The sequence below is a fragment of the Maylandia zebra genome, linkage group LG23 (assembly GCF_041146795.1).
Source record: "Maylandia zebra isolate NMK-2024a linkage group LG23, Mzebra_GT3a, whole genome shotgun sequence".
NCBI lineage: Eukaryota > Metazoa > Chordata > Actinopteri > Cichliformes > Cichlidae > Maylandia > Maylandia zebra.
In genome coordinates, this window is record NC_135188.1 from 14735768 (window position 1) to 14756009 (window position 20242).

The 20242-nt window shown below is 39.1% G+C and overlaps 1 protein-coding gene across 3 annotated transcripts in view; it reads right to left on the bottom strand.

Annotated features, from left to right (window-relative positions):
- Positions 1–20242, bottom strand: part of LOC143415147 (uncharacterized) — a 68886-nt gene that overhangs the window by 18927 nt on the left and 29717 nt on the right. Inside the window, exon 2 of one of the 3 annotated variants that reach the window (XM_076880611.1) lies at positions 18181–18265. The exons of the other annotated variants lie outside the window; for them this stretch is intronic. Coding sequence (XP_076736726.1) covers positions 18181–18237 — 57 coding nt within the window. The 5' untranslated portion in view covers positions 18238–18265. The remainder of the gene's footprint in view (positions 1–18180; positions 18266–20242) is intronic. 3 annotated transcript variants of the gene reach the window in all.

Here is a 20242-nt window from a genome sequence, read left to right on the forward strand (position 1 = left end):
GTGTGTGTGTGTTTAAATCTCTCTTCCCCCCCTTGACGTTTTTATTGGAGCACAACAGAGAGAATTCAATCTGCCTTATCTCTCCAGGACTCCTTTTCAGCGCGAGATCAGAGGAAAAAGGAGAGGATAATTGTTCTTTATTTTATTTAATTTAACGCGACAGCCAGCGCTTTCAGGTCATTTATATGCTTCATTTGGTGATAAAAGTCAATGAGGAGGGGAAACACCGAGTAAAGCAGGCGCTTTGACTTCTTTTCATTATTATTTTATTTCTCTCAGCAACATAAAGTATATAAAAAAAAAGAAGTAAAACAGACGAAACAATAATTGGATGAGGAGGTGAGGAGGTGGACATTTTTAATTAAAAGTCATGGGTCATTTACATTATTGTGTTTTAATGTCACCCTGAAATCATCAGCAGGAAATGGACTTTGATAAGTGGCTTTGAGGATGTGGTTTTGTATTTAGGCGTGCTAATTTTCTAAAACAGAGGTCGAAGATTATGATGATGAAGATGATGATGGTAGTGTCATTGTTGTTGCTTCTCTGATGGTGATGATGACGATGATGATGATAGAAGAAGGGGAAAATATGCCAAGACACAGATCGGCTTATCACAGCTGAATTCATTTTTATTTCAACGCGAGATTTCACATTTTATAAAAAAAAAAAGCAGCATTTTTGTGAGTGAGTGTGTGTGTCTGTGTAAAAGCTGATCTCATTTCAGCATATTAAATATTGTCTAAAAAAATAAAAAAGGAAGAAGTCATCACTGGCTAAATCCTGGTCTATCTAAAATTGAATCTGGGATACCATTTTGACGGGAGAAAAAGTAAAACCGTACAGTTTTGTTGTTTGAAGACGCGGGGGCTTGAATTTGGGGGTCCCTGAATTCTCATTTGAAAGAAATGAAATGGTGAACGAGCTGATAAAGAAAAAAATGGGAGGGGGCAGCTGAGCTGAGAGAAAAGGAATCATGGCACGGTTGTTTAATGCGCTGCACCAGTCGGAAAAGTGATTTACACCAAGACTTTATTCCCCCCGACTGATGGAGAGACAGCGCGAGCGTTCTTCTTCTTCTTCTTCTTCTTTTGCATTATTGTTTACATATACACATGCAGGCGCGCACACGTGCACGTGGGCCTGTGCGGTCAGTTTTCTGGAGATGATCGGATACAGATTGCTTGGATACGGACGCTATGCTTCACCCACAGAAGCGAACTGCATCCATCAGGTTCAGTCTGTGCAGCGGACAGTTTGCGCGAAAGTTTATTCTGCGCTCAGTTAACCCCTTCATTTTCGGATAGTTTTCATTTTTATTTTGTACGTCCTGTAATTTCTGCAACATCTGGAACCCTCAAAAGCCACAACTTCATTTTTGCCTGTCTTATTTTTTTTAAATTTCTTAAATTATTTTTAAATAAATGAAGTTAAAATAAACGAATGAAATAAATTTCGTGCTTATTTTACGTTAAAATGATTTGTGTGCAAAAATATTTCCTGTATTTATTTGAATACTGCTCAATAATTTTTTCCACATATTAAATCAAATCATAATTTAAACTCCTCAACTCAAAGATGCCCCCAGACATGGATCGCACACTTTTGCCACCAAATGAGAGCATTAAAAAATCTCATTCATGCCAGTGTATAAATCTTTTAATTTGACTTATTAAAAGTTATCACGTTTGACCACCGTTTCATGCTGCATATGTCAATGAGTGAGACACACAATGAGGTAAAATTCATGATCTCAGATCAGATAAAGATCTCAGATCAGAAAAAAATAATAAAAATTTTGTCTGCCTGGATTTACATTTCCCTCTTTCCTACCTTGTTACCTCTCAGATTTAATGGTTGCAATCCACTGTTTCAGGTTCATTTCTACATCAAACGTTTTTCTGTCTTTTATTTTGTTTCTCTGATTTTCTTCTTTTTCTCTCTTTATTTATCTGCATGATTTATAGACTGTTTAGCTGAGACGAGCTGTTGTTTTAGAGCCATGTGACCTGCTTTATTTTAGTTATTCATCCTTGTTATCATTATATTATAATGATGACGATGCATATGCTCAGATACCTTACATATACACTGATGTCGTGATGTACAATGAGACATCACACACCTCCACAGTTGTGTGTATGCTTCTTGTGATACTTTTAAGCCATTGTGTTGTCTTTGTCCTGAATGTTCATGCCATATAAACTTTCCAGTCATGCATGTGAGCTTTTTAATATTTGAGATGACTTTTCAGACATCACACTTTAAATCAATAAGAAAAATATAACATTAATTACAAAATGCAGAGTCTGGAGTGTTAAAGCTAACTTATACTTAAATGACACAATTTTGAAATATTCTGATATTTGATATAAACCTTTGCTTTTGCAAAACTGCAAATTCTTGGTAAAACTCAGTTTCTATATAATGTAATTTTTATGTTTTTTATTTTTAAAGACTCTTGAAGGTCTTTTTAGAAGGAAAAGGTTGTAAGTTTGTTACATATATGGAAGCATAGTTGATAAAAAAAACTCTGATATGACCAATGAGCATTCTTCATTCCTTCATTATTTATAAATAAAGTTGCGTTTTTCAGTGAAATTACTGCATTTATTTGTTTCATTTTTAACAGTTATTCTTGTATGTTGCGTTACATTGGATTTATTTTTCAATTCGCGTAAGCTGTGCACGGTTCAGTGGAGGCCTCTATACTGTTATGAGCTCATGTGACTCTTTTCTTTAATCACGGTTACTTCTTTAACCAAACAATCTCCTCAGCTAATCTTTACAAAATACCCTTTTGGAAACATGCCACACCACCGGATGATACGTCATACCAGAGAACAATTCCCGCTATAATGAAAAGTGATGAGTGTTGAATATAGAAAGATGAATATGCTGTACATGTATGGCCAAAGCAGCTGATTACAGTTTAAAGCATGAAGTGGTCTGTATTTGTCCCACTGCACAGGGTGTAGCTCACTGAGGATTTACTGAGTTCATAAGTATCTCAAAAGATTTTTTTCCAACCAAGCCGAATTGCAGAGACAAAAACAACACATTTAAAAAAGGAAAGATGGGGTAAATCTCCTGATATATATATATATATATATATATATATATATATATATATATATATATATATATATATATATATATATATATATATATATATATATATTTTTTTTTTGGCTGGTCTCTAGTGCAGCCTGATTGTTGCCTCATTCATGACACAAAATAAAGGAGAGTATTGCTGCTCACTGACTACAAAGCAAGTAAACAGAAGAAAGTCAGCTTCTGACATCAAGTTGTGAAGGTTGGATGCAAATGCATACACACTCTGTCTCTCTCACACACACACAGAACTACCTGGCTGTTTTAGTGCCTTCAGCGACTCAGGTCGAGGGCAGCACTGGCAGTCCGAGCCAATGGAATCCCTCGGTAAAGAGGATGCTAATCGTAGCTTCTTGTGCCTGAGCATGTCTTCCTGGGCCAAATGAGATTAGAGGGATGTGGGATATGGCGAAACGATGTGCGTGGGGTTCTGGAGGTGAAAGGTAAAGGCACTTATCAGGAGGGTTCCCCTCGGGGTCCTCGACGGCTGACTCAATCAAAACCCTGCACGCACTTCTCACTGGATTAGACTAATCAGGAAGGAGCAGGGGATGTATAGACCACTTATCTGAAAAAAAAACATTGGGCTCTCTTTCCCTTTGAAAAGACCCTACAGAAATGTTTGTTAATTTTATTTATTACAGGAATGCTTGTCGATGTGGCAATCTTCCATGGAATCATTAAAAAGGGCTCTTCCACTCACTGAAGGCATGCACTGTTTACATGCTGCAAAGATAGAGGAGCCTTTGATGTTCCAAATTTCCCCTCCTCGTTCACTCATTGTCTTTATTATTTATATATTTACTTAGATTTTTTTTCTTAATTTATTTCCACCATTTGTTTCTCGTGCCACAGCAGATCAGACTGATGGAAGGTAGTCAACATAACAAAGACCCTGAAAGGTATATGAATATTTATTACCGGGATGACTTCAGAGCCAGACAGGCCGTTAGCAGTCAAAGGAATAGTGAGAAGATAACAGCAATTTTCACACTTATGATTACCTTCAAATTAATCTCTATTTCTTGAAGGGATGTGGGATAGTTGACTAGTCTATCTTCCGCTTCTCGATTAAAAAAAGTTATTTAATCCAAGTTTGAGTTGCTTGTTTGACAAAATAATTCCAAACAATTGAAAATCCTAATGACAGCACATGTAGAAAAGGGTAAAATGCTACTGAAAAATTATTAGGATAGTACTGGAAAACAGCTTTTAACGTATAATTCTGGTACAGGATAGCAGCAGGTCCTACGTGGCAGCTAAAGCAGATCAGTGCAAACTGAAAGTCTTCTATCAAATTAAAAGTTGAATTCATGGTCTGACCAGAAACTGAGGCTAACAAACAACAGATGCCGCAGACGCTGAGCTAGCATTAGTCACTTCAGTGACTCTATCACGCTTCTCCACTGTTCCCACTGTCAAACCGCTAATCTTTATAAACAGATGCGCACATGAATGTGTAGAACCAGACTTTTGTTTCTGGTAGTTTTCTGATTTACAGTTGTAGTCCACTCCAGTATCTTTTGAATAATCACATCTAGTTAAGTAGTTCATCCAACACAAGACAGATGCCGTTCAATAAAATGAAACACTATCAGCTATCGTCTGACAAAAATTGATCTTTTTATTATCTTTTAATAATGTATCTGTTTTGAACCAGATATCTTGACCACACCAGAAGCCGGGCTTGTAACATGTGACGATGATGTAATGTTTGAAGTTTGCAGATTAGCTGATCAGTTGCCAGATTGTTAAACCTTATACTACACAGTTTACATATTTGTATTTAGCATCATGTTATTGACATTTTTGCCAAAGTCAACATAGCCTTGTTTTAAAAGTTGTGGTACATATTTTAAACAAAGGATTTGAAATTGGTTTTTGTTGCTCACTTTCGCATTGACAGCTCGGAGATGCTTGAAGTCAGGAAATTTACTTTGTCTGCAGGCAATTAGAATTTTCAGCATGTGTGCGCTGCAAATGTAACGTCTGAAAACGTTTTTTATATGACATTTGGAGCTGATTAACCATCTTCTCTTCTTCTCAATCCATCAAGGGGTTCAGAGGCTTCAGTCAGCTGCTGATCTGAACGCACGCAGACATTTAGGCCCGTCACATAATCTGCTAAAGATGACCAAATAGGGTTAAATGCTTTCCTCTTATATACATTGTATGTTTTACGAATAGCAGCTCCTCAACCCAGCATTCGAACAAGAGTGTGATTTCCATTGAAGGCGTATGACTTTTTGTGTCAGTAATCCTGTGGCATTTACCTCGGTTTACCTATGACTTGATTCTGATTTTGGGGAAAGCCAAAAAAAGAGAAAAAAGGATGCTCAGATAGGCTCCAGATGTATGTGCAAAGGTCACAAAAATCTGTGCCAAAATCATCTTAAAGAGCTTCTGTACCGGCAGGCATGTGTTGCACTATGAAGGCATTTTTTTGTATTCTGGGTTGGTGTTAGTAAAAGTACTTTTCACTTGAGTAATGCAGGCGATGATATGTTTTATGTCATACATGGGTCATCGGGACATTTTGTTTTGTGCATGGTGTTTCAAAGGGAACGTGTTCCCCACTTAACAGGATTGTGTTGTGTTTGGAAACAGATCGTGGTTATTTTTTTGCAGGAATCTGCTTGAATAGTCCAGACTAATATTTTTCCTTAACTGAAACTGGGATCTTCAACATCTTGATTTCCTGGAAAATATTTTATTTTGATTTAGCATCTCTAATTCATATATTTTATAAGAGGTTTCATGCAGGAAATCCAACACAGGCTTAAATTATGTGACCCCACCCCACCCCTCTCTCGCCAACCTCCAGCTAAACGTCATATGCTTGCCCATCATTCACCTCAGTAAATCAGTCTAGATGATGGATCAGTTTCTGTTAGCTCATTAATAGGATCACCGTAGATGTTCTATAACATTAAGCTAACTTTGAGGAGACGGGATCTTTTACCGGCTTGTAACATTTGCCAGTCGTTGAGTTACTTGAGGCTGATGCAGAATATTAAACATTCAGTCTGTTGTTATTTACCCTGACCATGCTGCTCTACTGTACCTCGTGTTTGTCCTTGCCTATTCATGCTGTTAACTTCCAGTGAATGCAAGCAGTCACGGCCTGACACACCCTGAACTGAGCAGCCACGGCATCCGATGAAACCAAAAGAACGGCCTTGAGTGCCTTACAGCTGTGATTTATAATCACATTGATTGCTTCAAAGTCCTCCAGTGTACCAGGATGGAATCGGCATGCCATTTAAATCGTTTGCAGGAAGTCTTATATGTGAATAATACGATAATCTTTTTGTCCGCTGTACTGATTTACCTTGGCTCAGGAATGGAATAAGAGTCTGTATGAGAGGTGCCCCCTTTACATTCATTCACCATAAAATGATGTGCACTGTACAACACTGTTATCACCACAAAGCTGTACAGGGTTGATTATGCCAACTAATTATACCAGCAAATACTTGAGGTAGCACAGAGCAGCAGATGAATAAGATATCAGCCTTGTAGAGAGGCTTGATTTTCCGTATTGTTGAATAATGTAAGATTCAGGTGCCTCCCAGTACATGACATGATAGGGGGCTTCATACAAGATGCACGGTTAATTTCACATTGTTTCAATTGTTACATTGTTGCTAGGGACGACCTCATGAAGAAAAAGAGTCCAAATCATCATATTACAACCTTCAGAGCTCAAGTGTCATGTTAAATACGAATTAAATTGCACCATGTGATGTACTGAACTAGGTATTATCTTATTTAATATGTCACTGAATGCAGTTATGCTGTTGCCCTGGATGACTCACGCTATCTGATTCTCTGTAGTGTCTTCAGGTAATTTGCTTCCCCAGTCACGTTTATTTTACCAGCAATATTACATGAGAGGAGAATGTCACTCGAAGAAATCTGTGTGAGAACTAAGTAATGCTAAAGATAGTGCTAGAAGTATAGTAAATTTGGATGATTTACATTACTTTACCATTACTTGGTAACATGACCTGAAATTCCTTGTCACATAATTAGCAGTACACCACAAAAACCTGTGAAATGTAGGAGCTTCACGATAACTAGCCAAATGAATGCTGAGCGCAGTGACCTGCTTCTAGAAGGACTTTCACTTTAAATATTTAATGTTATTTAACCAATAAATTGTACTTGAAATGACAAAAAACAAACTAAAAACTATTTTTTTATTCATTATTGTTGTTTCTAATAGTAAACTTGTTTCTCCCCTTAAATAAATGAGCTCTTTTTTGACTGTCAAAATGGGATGAAAGTGTGTCAAGAATATTGTGCATGACAAATGAATGAATGAGAAAAATATGCAGTACAGTGTGGCGTTAAGAGACCAGTGAATACATGTAACAAACATGCAAATGAAAGCCATGGGCAAATGCACGTAACCAACAGAGATCCAAAGAAACGGAAGCTGTGAGAGCTGTCCTGCTAAAGAATCTATCGAGTGTGGAGCTCCACGTGTGACGTGAACATACCAACAGGAGGATGGAAACCAGGTATAAAGACACACCAAATTAATACAGAGTCATCTTTTCCCCCTTGTGTTATTTAATGGTGGCTCATGTCTAGTTTAAGTTTGCGGTTTTCTCCTGCTAAGAGGTGGAGGATGGCCTTATGAGCAAATGGCCAGCATAATGAGGTAGTCTTGTTTTGATCCAAAAAAAAAAAAGCACCATTCACGCCATTTCAGCATCATAAAGATGCCCCATGGCCAAAGATGATACTAAATTTATGAAAAAAATTACACCACAGTTCTTAAATGTCATTTGGTTGTAGCTGGAGGAGACACCGAGGCAACATTTTACAAGCAAGAAAAGAAACAGTGTTGTACTTGTGTTGTAAGTGGTTATCCACCAACAGGCAAAGGTTGTAACATTTGGATTTTCATGGATGATGTGGTGTCATGACCTGACAGCATATTAGCCAGAGATTATGAACAATGTTACGCCCTCTGACAGTGGACTCTGGTAGGTATCAAAGGTACTGTGCTGTATGTAATACAATTCAGTTTCTTCTAAGGTTAATTATGAAGTTCCACAGGGTTCTGCGCTTGGACCAATTTTATTTATATTACATGCATCCTTCAGGCAGCAATATTAGAAGGCATAGCATATTATTTTCGTTGCTATGCAGATGATACCCAGGTTTATCTATCCTTGAAGACAGATGACACATCAGTTAGTTAAACTACAGGAATGTCTTGGGCAACTCCAGGCCTCGAGGGCTGGTGTCCCGCAGGTTTTAGATCTCACCCTGGGTCTACACACCTGAATCAAATGATTAGGTCATTACCAGGTGTCTGGAGAACTTCAAGACATGTTGGATCAAGGACATGTCTTGAAACCTGCAGGACACCGTCCTCGAGGCCTGGGTTTGGACACCACTGTGAGGAATCTTGAAGCCATTTTTGACCAGGATATGTTCTTCAATGTGCAAATATGTAGAACTGTGCACAAATGCAAGCAGTTTATCTTTTGGGTGTTTGGTAGCACTGCTGCCCATAAGTGTAAATGTGGGTGCAAATGGTTGTCTGTTTCTCTTTATTAGCCCTGTGACAGCCTGGTGACCTGTCCAGAGTGTACCCCGTAACCTGCCTATTGCGCTATAGCGGCTGGGATAGGGTGCAGCCTCCCTGAGACCCTGATAAGGAGAGAAGCGGAAGAGAATGGATGAATAACTGTTCCATACAGTGAAGTGCAGGTTCCTCACTACATGAAAAACATTTTGTCAAGATGAACTTGCGGTGACTTAGGGCTTTGTAGGTCGGAGATGAGCAACTTGCAGGGCGACTGTGAGAATGTAATGAATGGAAAAACATCTTTCTGTGTGCATAAAGCTTCAAACTTCCTCTTCAAAATGGAATATGCCAAATCTTCTGGATTCACTGGCAGGTCAGATACATTTCATGTTTTAGCGGGAAATGAAATCATGCTGTGATGTCGCCACATTTGTTATAGATTTTGATAGTTGAGAAAATCTTTGAGGATATTTATTATGTAAAATGAATTAATGTTGCATACATTTTTACATAGTAGCCACAGCCCCACCCTCTTGTGTTATTATACAAGCCTCTTTTGTCTCCCTGGAAAATGTCAAGGCGTAATTGATATTTCTCAGTGGGCTCTTTATCTGTGTGCCATGTTTCAGGTTCTATGATCTGGGTTCACGCTGACCTTTACCAGTGCACTCTTTTCTCTCGCTTTTTTGGGGCCTCTCACTGAAAATAGCTCAATAGGATTTCAATGGAGTGTCTTTCATTTGAGACAATCTTCCCTTCCTCTTCCTACCCGCTGGCTCTTTGACGGTGGCTCTTTATTTTGGGACCCAACTTTTCAGCATGTTGTTTGATCTGAGATTTACTGCGGATGCTTTGTCCACTGAGATCTGAAAAATCACCCTGTTCCTCAGCTGTGACAGAGGAAATGTGCTGCTGCTGCTGTCCTTGGATGCTCATCGAGGTAAATGTGCTCAATATTATGTTAACTCACAGCACAAAGATGAGGCTGGATTAAATAAGGTTTTGTGCTTTCAGTAATTAATTGAACAAGTTTCATAAGAGGTGATGCTTTAGAAAAAATTGAAGTTCAAAATGTGAGAATGTATTTTTTGTGATTGGGTCTGATGCTGGCCATGCTGTATTTACCTTGAAATGTCTTTTTAATTCACCGCTGTCTCTTTCTCTCTGCCTCTGTGGCTAGAACTGAAACTATATTTTCTCTTTATGATGAATGCTGCCATTGTTCCACAGAATTTACACTGAAAATTGCCCGTTTTTATGACCCCAATTGCATCTTTCTTCACTTCACTGGAGCGTTTTCTGTCTAATTCAGCAGTGGCTTCGAAAAAGGAAAAACTCAATTACTATTTCATAACCGTAAGAAGATCTTTAACCCTCAAATATAAAGCTGGTTTCAGATACTGTTACATATATTAGGTTGCCACAACCTGCCATCAACTCTGTCTGAGGTAAACTAGGCCAGTTATTGAAATCATATAGTTTTTCCATTTGTCAAGGTGTGACATTATCAAAATGCCAATGTGGAATTCATATAATAAAATAAGTCACAAAAAGAGAGCATGTTTTTTTTTTCTTGACCTGAGTTCAAACACAACTCAACATGTTGAATCTAAAGCTTATTTTACACTCCTACATTGAATCATAGAGGAGCCTATCATGTAGCCTGTGCAAACCACCAATGCCTAGTATTTATACTTGGTGTTTCTCTGCAAGGTTGCTGCCAAAACAATAGCTTGCAGTGTAGTTTTTCTTTTTCGATCCATTTTCTTCTAGTACATATAAAAAATTAAAATGTCCAGAGAAGCAGGAATGACGACACTGAACGGGGCAATCACAGTAACTGTTTCAGTGTGACACAGTTTCACTTCATGGGATGTCCACATCAGGTTACAGCAGTATAAGTTACAGCATTGGGTTTCAGGAGGTTTTTTCTTTTCTTATGTACCTACAGTATATATTTAATACAGAAGCATAAATCCGCTCTAAGATCTGAAAATAAGATAATTAAAGTTGTTTTAAAAGAAAGGGCGATTAGAAATCACCAATTAACTCCATGTCTTTGTGAGGAAGGCAGAATACCTGGAGAGAACCCACACAGACGAAGGAAGAACATGCAAAACATGCACCTACAGAATGGTGGATTTGAACCCAGGACTGTCTTTCTGTGAGGCAGCAGTCCTAACCACTGCACTGCATTAACTGACAGTGAAAGTACAATAAAATGCAACCTATGTACACCCCAAAAGGTTGATTCTGTTCATCTGGACGTAGGTGGACCTATTTATCACTCTATCTGTATGACAGTGGATTGATTACCATTTCTCATCACTCATACTATGTACAGCCTTATGGAACATGCTGTGACAAACCAGCCAAAAAATACCAGACAAATGCAACTGAGAAGCACAAATGTGTTATACCTGTATCGATACTGTATATAAATGTGGATCTTTTCTAAGAAAAAGTGGACACGTTTATGTAAAACTGAACGTTTTCAGTACCATTAATCTTAGCCGTCGCTATCTCAGATGTTCAGCCCCTCTCCTTGACCGGCCGCTGCTATCTTCAGTGCTCTTAGTAACACGATAGAAGGAAACTGGGAAGCTTCCAGTTCTCGCCTGTGAGGCGCTTGTGCCACCAACAAGCCTGTGATGCATTGCTCACTGACTCCTTGTCCTCTCCGCTTTCTCCTCCGCTCCTTATCTCTGGGTGATCCGCACAGATTTCAGACCCTGGATTCCCTCTACTGCAGCATTTCTTCTGCACTGGTGACCTTTAACTCGGGTCAAGAGAAATCCCTTATTCAGGCAGTTGATGGGGAGCTTCAGCTCGCTTTTCTGTTTGTGCTAAGAAATCTACAGAGGTGGTGGCTGTTATACCAGTAAGTCGATGATATCATTCAATAAGCATATTGTCAGCAGAGCAAGGTGAAGACATGTTACTGTATATTCAAATCCAATGTGCTGTTTAGGCATCAAGATGTGTGTGTAAAAATACCTGATGTGTAGGTTTTGTTACGAGATCTTTGAAATGTTGCAAAGGCCGAGATATTTTAACTGTCAAAGCATTTAAATAAAGTTTCGTATTTAAAAAAGTGGTTTATAATCATCACAAAACATGTAATTGAATTACTTGTATTATTTATCCCTTATAATAAAGTTGAACTTACAATGGAACAAATGTCTAAAGTAATGTTTTAGAAACAACGTCACTCTACATTCTTCTCCAGTTTTTTCCAAAACACTTTCTTTTTACCCACAATGCAACTTGTCTGTAGTATAGTCAGGTATTTGTTACACAACTACCTGCCAGTGTGACCTCAGTATGGCATTAAGAGAGCTAAACACCATGGTCTGTATATAAAAGATGGATGTGTGTGGGCTCAAATTGTGGTCATAAATATTTTTTACTTGTAAATCAGTTTTGTAGTTGTAAATTAGGATTTGTATGTGTAAAAAGAATTTGTGTGTGCGTAAAAAAGATTTGTGTGTGGACTTACAGTTTGAATTCAATACAGTTTGAAGCTGGAGGATCTTTATTTAATACATCCGATAGCAGCTAGGTCCCCTAACTTTCAGCAGCTGTTGAAAGGATAAAGTTGTGGTATATCAGTGGTTAGAAATACCATTATTACTTTAGGATTAGTTTAACACAAGGTCAGGGCTGCCCCGGGACCATTGCTGTGAGTCACAGTGCGCAGCATAAAGGTCCTTTCACATCCGACGCAGCGTGTGCTGCTAATGCTAACTGCTAACTAAAAGCCAAGGATCCAGAATTTGTCGCGCTGGCTGCTGAGCTCTGTGGGTTTTTGCAGCAGCTCTACCTGTACTAGATGCACCTGCTCCTTGTCGTTTCTATCTCTGACTTGATGTCCTCTACAAGAGTTTCTGTTTTTTTATCTTCAAATGTTCAATAAAAACATGTATCGCTAATTCATAACGAAGAAAGCTTTGTAACTATCTCCACTAGTGAAGACTGTGGGGACTATCCCCACAGTCACACAGACTTGCCCAGCTTGTCTGCAAAAGTTGCTGAGACCTTAAGTATTTATATAATGTTCCAAATATGCTTCTCTTTATTGGCTTCCTGTTAAATGCAGAATTGAATTCAAAATCCTGCTTCTCACATACAAGGTCTTAAATAATCAGGCCCCATCTTATGTTAATGACCTCGTAGTACCATATCACCCCGTTAGAGCACTTCGCTCTCACACTGCAGGCCTACTTGTTGTTCCTGGAGTATTTAAAAGTAGAATGGGGGGCAGAGCCCTCAGTTTTCAGGCCCCTCTTCTATGGAACCAGCTTCCAGTTTAGATTCGAGAGACAGACACTATCTCTACTAAAGCATATAGTTAGGGCTGGATCAGGTGACCCTGAATCCTCCATTAGTTTTGCTGCATTAGGTGTAGGCTGCTGGGGGATTCCCATGATGCATTGATTGTTTCTTCTTCAGTCTCCTTTCTCACTCACTATGCATTAATAGGACCTCTCTGCATTGAATCATACTTGTTATTAATCTCTGTCTCTCTTCCACAGCATGTCTTTTACTCTGTCTTCCTTCTCTCTCCCCAACCAGTCGAGGCAGATGGCCGCCCGTCCCTGAGCCTGGTTCTTTCTTCCTTCCCACTGTCGCCAAAGTGCTTGCTCATAGGGGGTGATATGATTGTTGGGTTTTTCTTGGTATGTATTATTGTAGGGTCTACCTTACAATATAAAGCTCTGATAAAACAGAAACTCTAATTATTGCTCCTGACCATATGAATCCAGAAATTAGTCAGCATATCAGCTTCTTAGACCCTTATGTAAAATCGAGCCTTAGAAACCTCGGTGTCACATTTGACAGCTCGATGTTGCTCGAGCAGCGGCTGGTCCGAAGCTGTTTTTATCATTTAAGGAATATTTCAAAACTCAGACTAATGGTGTCAAAGGCTGAACTTGAGATGATTATTCATGCTTTTATTTCTTCACGTTTAGACTACTGTAATGGTCTTTTTACTTGTTTTAACTAATCATCTTTAAATTGTCTTCAGACTGTGCAGAACGCCGCAGCACGACTTTTAACAGGCAACAAGTGAAGATCTCATATCTCTCCAGTTTTGGCCTCCCTTCACTGGTTGCCTGTAAGTTTTAGGTTTCATTTTAAAATTTCAGTTTTAACCTTTAGGGCCCTACATGGTCAAGCCCCACAGTACATATCTGACCTGCTGAAACTGCTCTAAGGTCATCAGATCAGAGACTGTTGATGGCCCCACGCACTTGATTCAAAACTCGTGGTGATCAGGCCTTTCAGGCAGTGGCGCCAAGGTTGTGGAATTCTCTCCACTGGTTTTATGCTGTACAGACTCCATTGATTCTTTAAAAAAGCAGCTGAAGACCTTTTTATATAGGCAAGCTTTTAATTAATTTGTTGTATTTTACTGTTTTACATTATTATTTGTTGTATTTCCATTCTTTTCATTTTCTTTGTTGTAAAGAACTTTGATTTTTATCTGTGAAAAGCGTTTTATAAATACATTTTACTTACTTACTTGAAGCGCCTTGAGGCGACTGCTGTTGTGATTTGGTGCTGTATAAATAAAATTTAATTAAATTGACTTGAATTGCATTAACCCCTCCAAATATTTTGGCCTATGGTTGATAGCAATGCCAGTTATCTCACAGAAAAATTATTTAGGTGTGCTTAAGGATAAAAATGCAAAGTACTTTCATACTCAACTCTCACTGCTTTTCTTGTTAATAAGTCAGGCCGAAGCTGTCACAGCAGCTGCCCTAGTCACAATCTTCTATGTGTAGTTTTTTCCTGTAGTTGTTGGGGTTCTATTTCTTCTTCACGATGTAAGGCTAGATTACAACACGTGCTAGTCAGTCTATGTTGCCCCTGTCAGTTCCAGAACCCCAAACAAACCAAAAACAATTACCATTCATTTTCAGATTTTTCTTATGGCAAGGTATCAAAAACGTTGGTTCTGGTAACATCCCTAAATAACACCATGTGACAAAAAAACAACAACAACCTTCCAACTGCAATCAAGGCTTAAATTATTCTCTCTAGTGTGATTTTTGTCTCTTTTATATTGCTGAAACCTCTGTAGCATCTGGAAAAGTAAGTTGTATTTTCAGAATTTCAGAAGAAACTGTGGTGGATAAGTGAAATATTAATGCACACGGGGAAAAATATGTTTGTCCTTGCTGGGTGAAGAACTTTCTTTCAAGAAAAAGGGCACCATCTTGTACCCAGTTCTCCTTACATGGCTTCAGGTATAAAGACTAAAAATATAACTCCAAGCTTTATTTGATTTAAGTGAATCAAGTGATCAATGTTAATTTGAGTAAATCGAAACTTGACTTTGTTCATTGCAACACTTTGATTCTTGAATTTTTCAGCCATTTTGTTATAGATTTAAATTGTTTGTGTTGATATGTTGTGTTTGGTGTGTTCTGCATTATGGCCAGAGATCTCCATTTCTGTCCAGAGGACATTGTTCCAGGAGTTTTGCTGTTTGTTCAGATGCAACTTTGCAAACCTAAGCCATGCTGCCACATCCTTTTACAAAGAAGAGGCATTGCACAGTCTGACCTTGTAGGGAATTTACTGGGACATGCTCTCCTGCGAAGATTGTGGTTTTGTGTTAACACACACCACACTGGCAAACTGCTAAAACGTCTACTGTTATAGAGATAGTCACAGTGGCTGATGATCAGTACAAGTGCATTACATACATTTGATTAGCAGCACTTGACTACTACTTACTCTCTTAATTCCTATGGAAACAGTAAGAGTGGAATTAGTTTACCACATGATTGCAACTGCGTTTTAGGATTACTAGGGAAAAAATGAGAAGCCCTTTTCATATTATTTATAAATATTTATTAAAGTAAAAAGTATCTGATTGACCTGTTTGTTTACTAACATCCAGTTTACTTCCTGGATTAGCATATCGTTAGCTTCATAGCATAATTGCCTAAGTCATTTGACTAAGTCAATGACTTAGGCACTTATGCTATGAAGCTAACGATATGTATTTAAAGTATTAGTTAATACCAACACTACCAAACAGAAGGGAGAAACCAGGTACTGAAACTTAAGCATGGTTGTGTGGGCTTGATCTAAAACAACATTTAGGCTGGGGATACATGCTGTAACAGCCACGTGAATGCCAGGATCTGAGATTTCTCAGCAGGACATTGCAATGTAACGACTTAACACACACAAGTTTCAGTCTTTGCAGTGTAGTTGCATCACTGCTGTTTGTTTGGATATTGATTTCCCAGCCACAAAAATGAGTATCAGCTCAATGAAATTAGATTCAATGAGGAACACTGGCAAATACTTGTTCTGAGGCATTCACGACTGTTGTCATTTCCAAAGCACTCTTTGTGTAGCTGAATTTGTAATCCCTTTTGAAATGCAAAAATGTGCTTTATATATGATATGGTTGAATGCATCCAATTATGGCCTTTAATTTTTAAATGATTTGCTCTTGAAACATATTCCAGGCAAGTGTTCCTCACTAAAATTTTAGTACTCTTTAATCTCGCACTGAGCAAAGGAGAAGCTACGTCGACCAAAATGGGCTTTCGTAACTTAAGTGAAAATCAGCCAACCTCACACAAGTGTTAGGCTGATGGCCTTGCAGTAGTGTGTCATTAGCATTCATTATAGTCCTATAAGCCAGAGTAATTACAGGCCCAAGTGCAGGGAGGAATAGCAGTTTACACTGCTAGTAATTTGATTTGCATCTACGCTAATAACTTCTTTTGTGTGTGTTTATGTGCCGTGTCAGAACACAAGTGCCATTTGGCTGCAGGCTGTATGAGGCAAAAAAAAAAAAAAGCCTTTTAAATTCTAAGATTGAGTTGCCTTTGCTTTCAGCACTCGAAGCTCTCAATCTGCTAAAGCGTTCAGATTAGCGTGATCACAGAACAAGTGATACTGCATTTTTCTGAAAGTCGTTTTGATGGGCTTTGAAGGAAATGTGGGGCTGTAAAGGAACAAGAAATCAGATGGATGCAGCTCAAAGTTTTTGAGTGCAGATTTTTCTTTGCAGCCCGCACATTGTTCCTCTTTAAACTGGTGATATATGACAGAGAAATACCATTACCACATCAAGGAATTAACCTTTCCATAAATGCATGTTCTTCAATAATAGGTGAGGTGTCTTAACGGCTTCCTTTTTGGAACCATTAAAGTAAAAGCTCGTGTTGCCACAAGTTGCTGTGTTTGTATCCCATTCTACAAGTGTACCAGTGGGCCCTCGGGGTACTAATACCTGTGGTATCTGGGCAGTGTCTTGAAAAGAGCCAAGCTCCCTCTTCTGATGACTGACTGAGAATAGAGAAGCATTCCCCAAAGCTGATGAGGTCACAGGGTTAAGACTATGCTTTTGTTATGGCACAATAACGTCCTATTTACCTGGTGGAGTCCGGCTTTCTTCTCCATGCAACTGTGACCTCAGCGTGAAAACCAGACTTTTGTCTCCTTGACAAATACAGGCTCAACGTTCAGATTCGCTTGGTTGCACCTCAGTGGCCTCTAGCTGCGAGACCTGCGGGCTCCTGTAGTCACAATGTCTGTCTGTGCTGAAGATATTGCAGCAACAGCTTTGCTCTTGGACCTGGGTTTTTGATCAGTCGACAGGTTTGAAAACCACTTATGCATTATCATCTGCAAAATCTTGAACATTGTAGTTTGAAGAAATGATCTTTCTGAAATGAATAGGGTTTTTTTAAAATTTGTAAACAATTCATAAATTGCAAACTACACGTAAAGTCTTTTTTAAACAGTGAAACAGAGCTGTTTCAAACACTTAGAGCAAGCCCACCATAAGTTGACTCCTCTGCACCCAGCCTTTGAACTAGATGATGAACACATAACACAGGATATAAAGAGCTTTCATGAGTTTTAACAAACCACAGCTAAAAATTGCTAAAATATCTGCTTAGATTAGGCTTCAAAACTTTTGGCCTTTCCATCTCTAAAGTTGCCTCCAAACCACTAAAACCTGAGCAGTCCCTGTGATGTATTCTTTCTAATCTTGTCCAGTCTGGTCACTCCCAACGAAAATCTTAACATCTCCAGCACTGCCACCTTCAATTCAGCCTCCTTTTTTTTAGTGCCACTGTCTTCAGATGTGGAAAAAATAACTAAATGAACCTTCTAAAGTCTCTGCACTCAGTGCCAACACAAACACAATCAGTGTTAGTTCATCAGATCAACAGATCACTGACCAGATGTCACGCAAATTCATGTTACGCATGAAGCAAAAAAAAAAAAAAGGAAACGTATGCTTACATCTTTATTCCAAACATGACTGCACATAGTTACAAGTACTCAGTTGAACTCTACTGTTCAGAGTCCCAACATAATTGGATCACATGTTTCCCGATTCATCTGTCGATTGGCTCATTTGGGGGTAGTGACAGGACACGTACCATCTTTTGGTCTTTTCTAGATTTTTATTCACTATACTTTTAGTGCCATGTCTCGGCTAAATAAAGTCTCTGACTGCCTCCCATCACCTTATTTGCCTCCTCCAAGAGCACGATTCCTTCTTCTTTCCAAAGTTGTTCCAGCATAAGTCATTTCATCTGGGAAATGCTAAAGCTAAAGGGGAAAGCAGAAGCTTTATTGTTTTGGTTGCTCATTTCAACTTTAATTTTCCTAGGGGTCAATATTCTACCTCTACTACGTTGCACAAAAAGCATTTACTTCATAATGATAAAAAGAATTGCTTAAACATTGCTCTCACACCTTAAAAGAAACAATGAAATAAAAAGCTCCAACTACCGCTTCACTGCTACTTACTTTTAAGGTCTTTGCGACGATTTGTGCTTTCTTTTTTTTTGAAGGTTCCTTCAATATTTGAAGTCAGTCTTTATCATTTTCTCTGTCCCAACTGATTTCTTTCAAAAAGCTTTAAGTTATTCAGTCTCTTGATTAAAAGTCTGAGAAGAACTTGAGTTATATCGGGTTGTTTACCAGTCGCTAGTGATAAAATCTTATGGCTCTGTCTCAACTGCTTTTTTATTAAGACGAAGCCAAGTGTCAGTAAGCCAGTGAAGACTCTTTACTTGTTAAATGGGGCGATACCATGACCATCAATTGCCACCCACTTTGCTTTTATGCTCTGCTAATGTATTGACACTGTCAAGGATAGGAGTAAAATGCTGAGTGGAAAGGCAGACTGCAAGAGTAAAGCTGCTCACTTTCACCCTGAGGAGTGTTGTTTTTTTAGCTGTACACCTCGAATTGATACAGCTTTATTTGCAAGTTTAAACCCGAAGCCCTGACTGGTCATCTGAGGAAGTCGGTTATGAAAGCCACCTGATAGCTAGCCCCCGGGGCCCTTCTTTTTCCGTTTACCCGCTCTCCTAATCCAGCGCTAATGGTTAGCAATGGAGGCCCAGAGGAAGATTCAACCGTTGGTGTGTGGAAATCCCTGCTGGAGTGGGAGTGTCGCGCTTGAGGAAGTACTCAGCGAAGCGCGCCACAGACAGCGACGGGACCCTCATGCCATGTGCACCGCAATGCTCAAGGTGACCCGGCAAGACAAATTTACCAGCCGCTCACACAGTCACACAGCACAGCGGACACACTTTTGATTGTGATCGCAGAGGAAAGCTATAAAAAAGGGATATTCCTTTTGGAACATCTTCTAAATCTGTCAGTTGGTGAATTTAATTTGTTGTGTCTCCACAGTTGTTGTAATAGTTGCGGCTTCTGTGGTATTTTCAGACAAGGATATCTGAGTCTTGACAATGGGACAGAGGCAGAACCCAGACGCCAGCAGAAACAAAAGACTTGAAAGAAGTGTTCAATATCAAACCTGCTGCAAACTGCTCCAGGCATTTAGGGTGATTGTAGAGAAGTGGTGGCAGAGATGTGATACAGCTAGATAGTACATAAACTGCTAATTAAATGTTTCAGGGTCGCAGCCGTGTAATTTCCTTCATCGGCTGATAAGAGACTTAAAGGTTTGTTCTCGCTGTCTTCTTTGCAGCGTTTTGGCCTCAGCTTTGTTAGCCTTTGATGGATGACTTTATGCATTATTTCACAGGTCTAACTTTTCATACATGAGAATTGTTACACAGAAGAAACCATGTTGTTTCACCTCATTGTTTAGCCTTGGGGCCCAGGGTCACGTTTAAATGCCATTTGTTAGTGTCTGCACAAGTGTTTGGAGGTCTGAACTTTGACCCTGCTTGTGTCTGAGTGGGATGCTGCTGTCGGTGTTGAACAATGGCAGTGCGACAGGGCGGACTGATATGGTGTGGTCGAGGCCGATGCCGCAGGCCTTTGGTCAAATCTTTGTGCTGTCAGTAAAGAAAAAACACCAATCAGAATACTCAAATCGGGCTTAAAACTGAAACTGCTGATGAACTGTGTATTTATTCCTAACATTGCTTCAACTGATGGCTGCAAGAAGAAATATGAATCTTCTGTGTGTTCGTGTGTGGGAGAAGAGTTAATCTGCATACTCGTGTAGCCTCACCAAAATACCAATTTAGGATTTTATTCTTCCAGAGCAAAGTACGTTTCACAGTGTCCCTATTAGACCAAAATGAGTGTCAGAAAGGGGGA